The sequence below is a fragment of the Leptinotarsa decemlineata genome, unplaced genomic scaffold (assembly GCF_025532065.1).
Source record: "Leptinotarsa decemlineata unplaced genomic scaffold, Ldec_3_MD MMD2_tig00004307_RagTag_RagTag, whole genome shotgun sequence".
Classification (NCBI taxonomy): domain Eukaryota; kingdom Metazoa; phylum Arthropoda; class Insecta; order Coleoptera; family Chrysomelidae; genus Leptinotarsa; species Leptinotarsa decemlineata.
Genome location: NW_027412606.1, coordinates 5025877 through 5035111, shown reverse-complemented (window position 1 = coordinate 5035111; position 9235 = coordinate 5025877). Strand labels below are relative to the sequence as shown.

The 9235-nt window shown below is 34.7% G+C and overlaps 1 protein-coding gene across 3 annotated transcripts; it reads right to left on the bottom strand.

The window, feature by feature from the left end:
* Positions 1-240: 240 nt before the first annotated feature.
* Positions 241-7522, bottom strand: LOC111503017 (histone-lysine N-methyltransferase SETMAR). 3 transcript variants are annotated; one of them, XM_023157216.2, is made up of 3 exons: positions 7210-7522; positions 5549-5668; positions 241-585 (listed from the first exon to the last, which is right to left on the bottom strand). In XM_023157216.2, exons 1-3 carry the CDS (start codon positions 7265-7267, stop codon positions 329-331), a joined length of 435 nt encoding a protein of 144 aa, XP_023012984.2. In that variant the 5' UTR covers positions 7268-7522; the 3' UTR covers positions 241-328. The 3 variants fall into 3 exon arrangements, 2 of the variants coding, with proteins under 2 accessions (XP_023012984.2, XP_074034924.1); XR_012466346.1 differs by lacking the exons at positions 5549-5668; positions 7210-7522 and adding an exon at positions 967-1320; XM_074178823.1 differs by lacking the exons at positions 5549-5668; positions 7210-7522 and adding an exon at positions 1331-5537.
* Positions 7523-9235: the final 1713 nt, after the last annotated feature.

Below are 9235 nucleotides of genomic sequence, written 5' to 3'. Positions count from 1 at the left end.
TTTTTCTCCGTTTTTTTCCAATGGAACACCCTGTACAAAGGGCCGTCCCAGAATAGTATACGCTATGATTATTCAGAAAATGTATGGATTGACTATTTTATGTTGATCGGAAATATATCTATTTTTTGAGGAAAGTATGAAAAAGTCATCAATTAAATTGCAATCATTATATCATATTGGAAGAGTAGTGAGAAAAATTAGTGAATAATGATTATAAAACTGTATGGTCAAAAACATCAATACAATTGATTGATTCATTTTATTTATAAAAATATAAAAAACATATAAATACATGGACAATCAAGTTGAAACAATACAATAGTAATTTTCAATCTGAGTTGCATCCATTCATAAACATGTAGTGCTGGAATATTGAAACTATGACACAGAAAAAACAGAAAATGAGTTGGCCTAAACCAGAACTGTGACTTTTATCTGCATCGTTGCACATGGTATAGTTACATAAATGAAAATGTTTTTTTGTCACAGTATGGTGTTCAGTTTTAACATATTGCATTATTTCAGGCTCTGGTATTTGTAAACATCCACGAAATGTTGCCAAAACTGTCACACCTGGCATTTGAGCTGGAACAGAATAGAAAATATTAGATCACAGATGAACATTTTGATGAAGAAAAACAACAAAACTTTTTTGTTCTACATATAAAGTAAATAGGCAATCTGTTGTTCACAGAGAGAGAGAGTATCACAATTCGGATTAAGTTTCCCAAATAACTCCTTCAACATACTCTTTTGACACTTCATTTACAGGATAATATTTGACAGGATTGTTTTTCTCAAAAAATACGTTTTTCTTACAATGCTCTGAATACGAAGTAAGTACAATTGGCAGGTCAAAAAATTCGCTTACAGTCATGAGAATGTAAAAATTTCACGTTATATAGATGAAAATTCAAATATTTAAGAATATAGTTAAAAAAAGAAAACTATATTATACGTATTTACATATTGAAATACTTTCTCGGTGAACATTCAGTGTTTGGATTCCAATGCCAGAAATTCCTCTATCGAATAGAAGCTATTTCCAGGAGGCATTTTTTTGTTGCATTTTGTTGCATGACCGTCAGAAAACGCCTCAAATGAGGGAATGAATGTCATTACGTACTGTCATTGATGACATGAGTAGATTTAACTTATTCGTGATATAAAGTCGTGATTTAATGAATGCATTGAGTGCTTCAACTGCCGTTTTTTACAAAGTTTTAATGCTGCTTTGCTACTATATGATATATATCAAGGTTTTCATATTCCAGAGGAATAAGCGCCCTTATATTTTTGAAGGAATACATTTGATGATTTGAGAACTCACCTGGATTTGCACTATTCCAGTTAGATCTCACTGATTGGCGGGGAAAAATATGAACGTGATAATTGTGGATCATTATCCCACTCATAAACTAAACTACACATCGAGATTGAGTTATTTAGGTTTCGAAAAAGGAAATTAAAATTATTCCGGTGGTTTACTTCGTGTGTCCACAATTGAAAAATTGTCCTGATTGATAGTAGGTATTATACTTTGAATTGTCATAATTTTGACTATGTTATAAAGTTTTCATCTGATTCAGTTAGTTCACGTTCGACATCAATACTTCAATTCCATCTACTTGTTATTATATTTGCATGGCAACAGAAGACAACTTTCAGAAATTAAACTTTTCAGCAGAAAATGTTGCTTTGATGTTGCTCCTTTTCGATGGGAAGTAAAAAAAGAATCTTTGTGTTGAATTATTCAGTGGGATGTTCAACTGATAAATAAAAAGAGTTGAGATATTTGAACCTCTGGAATGTGGTCTGTATAAATGAGTGCTTATCAACACACTCTAAAAATAGGCAGCACTCGACCTATATATTGTAACATGAGTTTTTTAAAACCTTGTTACCTTGTGTTCAGGTACATTTCTAGCGTTTTCAATAGCCTGTATTACGAGTATATACGAATTCTTAGGAATGTACAAGGCTGTAACATATTCTGAAGCGAAAAATAGGCGTGAAACATGTAATTTTTTGGCAGAAGATGCGGTTCACCTTGCATTAATTGCATATTTGAAATTTCAAACGCAGACAGGGTGATGCAATTCTGTTTTACTTTCAAGTAACCCGTTTTTTGAACCGATTTTGAGAACTTTTTTTATAGAGACTATGTTTTTGGAGCTGTGTTTTACACTTTCAAGATTTGTCAATGTCATAAATTTTATGACTATACTGATTAAAGGTAGATCCCAGGGCCATTAGACCTCACTTATTTTCTGAAAAACAAAGGATATTATTATCAGTACGTATATTTTCAATTTTGCTAGACACTATCCGTCGACGACAATTTCTGCCAGCCCTTTGAAGTTCGCAAAGAGAAGATTCAGACTTAAAATCTATACACTGTGTCCGTAAAGTATGGAACAAATTCATTTTTAGCTAAACAGGTCATTTCAAGAAATAATCCTGAAACACGTCGATTTTTTATGTTAATTTACCGTATTTTAAAATAATAATCTAATATACAGGGTGAATTACGTTCGAGTAATGACGTCACCGTCATTTTTTTTAAATGGAACACCCCCATTTTGTCTCAATTTTCGGATTACTCTAGCTGAGCTGATTCCAAAAATGTATCACATGTTGATTCCAATTGGTACAGGGTGGACAAAAATACAGTAGTTGTGTATGTGCTAATAAAGTAACGCGTAACATTCTTTATTAGGTAAATTAACAATATTATCAAAAATACTTATTGTCTAGCGGACAGAATATGCTGGAATACATGACTTTATATTAAATGTTCGAACTGCAGCCCTTGCTGTATTTGACAGTAACCCAAACGGTGTACAAATTCTTGTTGAACCTTGTGTATGGTTTCTTGCGTAATATTGTTTATTTCTGTTCGAATTTTCACTTGTACATCTTCAATATTTGCTGGTTTCGTTTTATAAATAACATTATTCAGATGGCCCCACAGAAAATAATCCAAAGGATTTAAATCTGGTGACTTCGCTGGCCATTCAGTGGGTCCACGTCTACCAATCCACCTGTTCGGAAAAATTTCATCTACGTACCTTCTAACATCTATTACAGCATAATGTGGAGGTGCACCATCCTGTTGAAACCATAAACTTTCATCAAAACCTCCAGGATTACGTCTGCTGGGAAATAAATTACGTAAAGTAGGTACGAGATACCCCCTTAAAAACTCAAGGTACTTTGTCCCGTTTAAACTACCTTCGATAAAGTAGGGTCCAATGAATCGATTTCGTACAATTCCAGCCCATACATTTACCTTTTGAGGGTATTGTGTATGATGCTCACGCATCCAGTGGGGGTTTTCTTTTGCCCAGTATCTACAATTCTGACGGTTAACCTCACCATTTAACGTGAAAGTGGACTCATCAGAAAAAATAATGTTTTGTATCAAGAGAGGGTCTCGGTGACATTTATCCATCATTTCTTCGCAAAATTGGAGTCGTCTTTCGGGATCATCTTCGTTTAATTCTTGCACAAATTTGATTTTATAAGGATGCCATTTTTCAAGCTTCAATAGTTTGTGTACCGTTGTTTTGCCAACACCGATTTCGCGACTAACTTTACGAACAGAAGTGTGCGAATCTTCTTCAAAACTCAGTAAAACATCTAATGCTGTATCAGCATTTGCAGGGGGACGACCTGATTTGCGTACATTTGCAACCGTACCAGTTTCTCGAAATTTCGTTTCCAGCTTACTGACTGTTGAACGCGTTATAGGTCTTTCTGGATATTTATCATTAAACAAATTGCACACTTCCATCTGAGTTCGCGATCTGTCTCCATACCCAATCATCATAAGTATTTCAATTCTTTGTTTTACACTTAACTCCATTTCTAAGCAATCATTCGAATATTCACGAATACCAAAAATATTGTAGTACTAAACTGTCACTGAACATCAATAAATTACTAAACAAATAATGATATTTCACAAAAAACTAGACGACTATGTTTTTTATAAATGTAGATAAGAAATAATTTCTTTCATATTCTGTCTGCTAGACCACAAGTACCAAATATGTTTGGAAACAGCTCATTTTTATTACTCTAAACATGTAGCAAACTACGGGGTGTTACATTTAAACCAATTGCCGCTAGACAATAAGTATTTTTGATAATATTGTTAATTTACCTAATAAAGAATGTTACGCGTTACTTTATTAGCACACACACAACTACTGTATTTTTGTCCACCCTGTACCAATTGGAATCAACATGTGATACATTTTTGGAATTAGCTCAGCTAGAGTAATCCTAAAATTGAGACAAAATGGGGGTGTTCCATTTAAAAAAATGACGGTGACGTCATTACTCGAACGTAATTCACCCTGTATATTAGATTATTATTTTAAAATACGGTAAATTAACATTAAAAATCGACGTGTTTCAGGATTATTTCTTAAAATGACCAGTTTAGCTAAAAATGAATTTGTTCTATACTTTACGGACACAGTGTATTTCAAAAATAAGGAAAATTCATGGACAAAGTTCGGCTGGCTTCTGTTGACAACTCCGTGAATTTCTGCCGTTTTCGACAACCAAATGTTGCCTAACCTTGCACTTCGCTATACCGTACTAATGAGAGCTGATAACAGCGGTTTGTAGTTTGCCAAGATAACTATCAGGGAGCAAGAGTTTTTCCGGCTTACTTAATACTTATCGTTTATGACCAAAATCACACAAAACCTTTGTTAATTGTAGCTTATATGTTATTCTGGTGTATTAGTTGTATTTATGTAAAGTTAAATCCAAATCCGTTCTTTCTTTAAGGCGTGAAAGAGCCACAAACATACATACATCCTCACAAACTTGCACATTTATAATATTAATATAGATTAATATAGATATAGATTTGTAGATATAGACCGGTAGCTTTGTTTGCTCCCTCAAATCAAACAAAACTTTTGAAACAATCTGATACTTTTGTTGTGCTTGTTCCCGGGTATTTTCCTACCCATGGAGGCAACGTTTTTTACATCCATGTTCCTACTAGATTGAGAACTGCTTCCTCGGTTCGTTCAAACCAAATTTGAGTGTAACCTATATTATTTTACCTAAGTGAACATTTTAAACAAATACCTAAATATTATGTCAAACTATTTTCCAGGTTTTTGTCGTAGCCTGCATGTTTTTAATGCAAAAGTTTTGCCTACATAGTCGGAAGACATCATAGTCGATGTTCCAGCTGCTCTCACAGCACATAGAAATAGAGAAATGTAATCAATGAATTATGATCTCATACCAAATTTCTAACTTGTAAACAAGATGCCTACTTTGAATTAAAACAATCATAGGTGATGAAAGGGGCCTGTGATGAATGAATTAATGAAAGTAGCTATTAAAACAAAGTAGTTCCATGGCTCGAAATATGGGTACTAGTATTCAACCATAAATGCAATATGTTAATTTCTTATTAATGGTAATATCACTCCAATACCAATTTGATTTGGTTGGAAATAAATTATGGTAACTTTCTTATCTTATTGGAATCAATCACGAATGGTTTACTTACTTTCATATTTGAGTACAAAACATTTGTTTGTGGAACAGTTAGTGAGATCAAGACTCAGTTTATCTCCGTCGATACATTCATCAGATGTTTGATGACAGTGAAAACATAAAAATGGTGTTCCTGAAACAAATGAAAATGATTGAATATATGTAGTTGAGAAAATACCTATTACTATGTTCCAAAAATAAGGTGAATTTCCATTTTCCCCAAGAAATATTCATCCATTCGTCAGTTTCAATTTTGTTCCCCTTTCCCCTCAGATATAATAAACTTGTGCCAGGGTTTTTCCAATCCTCGAAGCAGTTCTTATAAGCACTTTTTGAGCTCGTTCAGCGATTTGGTTTTTATCTCATCAATCGTTGCAAAAAGCCATCATTTCATAAGCCTCTTCAGTCTTGATAACAGGAAAAACTCGCAGGGGGCAAAATCTGGTGAATACGGTGGCCGAGGCATGATTACGGTGTTGTTTTTGGCCAAAAAATAACGGACGTTTTCTTCCAATTGCTTCTCACAAGTAGTGCACACGATAATACTCCTTATTGACCGTACGACCATGTGGCAATAACGCCTGATGTACTACGCCACGGTAATCGAAGAAAATAGTGAGCAAATAGTTTCAGAAGGAAAACTAATAAAGACAATAAAAGAGAGATTCATCTTGAAGCAAATGGTATCCGGATCAATGATGGAACAGAAGTTGGCAATAATTTTGCTTGCCACTTTGCCAGAGAAGCCTCGGCAGCTCTGTTAAAAGACATGTAGATCAGAACATGTCACTACCACATTCGGTCTCAGAATTTAATGAAAGCTCAATGTTTTTTGAAGAAGTGCTAGAACCTGAACTAGTTTCAACAATGACCGAACGAAAAAATAAAAAATCGAGTGGCCTAGACGATATAACAATAAAAGTTCTAAAATATGTCATTCCATCAATATCTGGGATTCTGTTGAATATTTTCGATAGCAAAAATCGCCGACCAGGCGGAACACTTCTAACTTTTATGTCTCTCACCAAGAAACTCAACATGCTAAACAGCTAAAACCGCGAACATGAAAAAACTCGCTCATCGAAATCCTGCGAAATTTGAACATTCACCTTATTTTTTGAACAGCCCTCGTACAAGTATCACATTTAAAGAAATTATCACGTTTGGCATTGTGCAAACAATAGACAGACGCAGAGACGACAAAAAGGATTAAAAAAAGTGAAGAAGTGGAATAAAAATATATTACTCGTCACGTTCTAAAAAAACGGAAAACAGTGAATAATTGGTATCTATCGAAAAAATAATTTGAAACGAACTAACTTGTTGAAGACTTCTATTAAATATTCCATCAGAAATTATACATCGCCAAAAATTACAGTTTTCAAGAAATCACCTGATGAAATATGATTTGAGAGAAATGTGAACAACATAAATAACAAATATTTTTTATTGTGATTAAAGGTGCTATGAACACAATTAATTTGATTTCGCGGTCCTGATATTGAAATATTTTCATCAGATTATATTTATTCTAAATAGTTTCCAGTGCTCACTTCACGCTGTGAAAATTTTCAAATTCTTTCAGACAAATAATTCAGATATGCATAAAAGTTTCTAATTCAAAAATTGGGGACACACTGTAAATAATGTATTCATTAGCAAAAAATCACTTACCCATTTCAATTAATTCAAAAAACATAAAAACAACCCACAAAATCGAAAGTAGTTTCATTCTGACTGATGACTGTCGCTATTTCTGCTGAACATTTCCCGATAGCTCCAGCTATATTTTTTCATGTTTGCAGCAATTGAAAAAGTGTTCACTTATTTATATCCGACTCGGATTGTTGGTCCTGGATTATTTCTCTCTTTTCTCTCGAACTTCGTGCTCGTGAAATCACGATAGAACTACATACGTGGGTCCGGTATTACAGAGAACTAGGCGTCGAGGCGTCAGGCGTCCAGGAGAATAGCCTGGAAATTCACGAAATGAGGTTAACGATTCGTCAACTTCGCATGCCCTACGGTACGCGGAGTTTCCGAAAATAATTCTCTCATCATGCAGTATTTCGAAATTTATTTACGTACCATTTTAAGTGACACTTAAAAAGTATTTTATTCAACCACGTAACGATGTACTTTATCGGTTAGTTTATTTTGGAAAGTGTGGGAATTAAGTGCGTCCCACATTGATTACTGAATGATATACGGGTAAAAATATATATAACAATTAACACTTCCGAAATATAAATCATGAAATTATAAAACAACAAAAATTAATTGGCGCTCCGGGGCGACTTCATTGATATCAGTGGCGCATTTGCTTTTTCAGTCGCAGGAAAATCCGGAAAAACCTGCAGCACCACATCATCTGAAGATCTTTATCTGCCAATGCCCTCTCTCTCATAAAACAAAATGTAGGGTGTCTCCAGAGGCTCCAATAAATTCAATACATCGCCAGAACACTTAGTGACACGACTATCGTCAAACTTAAACCAGTTCGTTTTGTCTTTGACCAAGGCGTAATAATGACCAGATTCAACGCCAGAACCACAGTGAACAATGACTGCAACGACAACTCTCAGAAGTTGAGAAACTTGTGCGAGCTAAGGACTAACGAGGTCTTACCTTTTAACGTGTGATTCCTAACACGGTGGTCTGCTAGATCAAAGTGTTCATCTATTTCGAACCTTCGTAAGAGTTTGGTGCTTCCGTCAGAGGTTGAGTCATGTTTGAAGATCATCAGTGTTATTATTAGATTGACTGGTGCCTCAGCCATACTTGTTTTCTTATAACAGTCAGTTAGTTTGTTGCATGTTTGACAATACAGTCTATCATCACCTGTTAAAGTTTCATTTTCAGATGATTTAACAATTAGCTTTGCACGGACTGGTTTTTGGTCATATTAGGAAATGCTAGTTGAAGTTCCAGAAATTCACATACGTTTTTACTACCTCTTGAACATTTGCTACAAAGTAAACAAGTGAGGATTTTTTCGGCAAAAGATTTACTAATACAAGACGAGCTAGACTGTACGGAATGATTCAATTCAGATCGGTCAGGAGTATTGATTCTCCTATTGTTTTGCTCACGAAGAGTATTCAACAAGAACCCCAAGAATTCGGAACAATCCTCTTGTTGTCCTAACGAGTATCTAGTGGACTTCAAAGACGCCAGAATATCGGTTGGAGGGAAAGATGATAAATTCTTATGAAACTGCAGCTGCATGAACATATGTTTGAGTTTGGTGAATAAGTAGGAAACATTATCGTTCTCGTTCATTATTAAAACCTCTTTCTTGAAATTCTGCGTCATGAACAACACTTGTAAAATGCTATTCATGTAGCAAGTGTTTCCTAAATTATCTAATCCAATTTTCTCCTCAAGATTTTCAGGACAAGTTTCTACTGATTCGTAAGAAAGAACATGTTTCACAGAATCTGGATAAGAACCATTTCTCAAGCTGAAATCGATCTTCCCAAGTGATGAAGGGTTTCGTAGAGGGATCGATTCAGCTGTTGCTTCATGAAGCTCTTCATATAAAAGGGAACCAGAACCACGAGTATTGCAACTCATATTTGGGGGAGGAATGTCCTAAGTCCATTGACCGCACTGAAAAAGAAGAAGGTGGATCAATCACTTGCGAATTAACCTTGATAGGAGACTGATGAATATCCACATATCGCGGCTTGTTTTAGAG

Coding starts and splice junctions, on each gene's coding strand:
- LOC111503017 (XM_074178823.1), bottom strand. CDS start 3,868: ATGGAGTTAAGTGTAAAACAAAGAATTGAAATACTTATGATGATTGGG.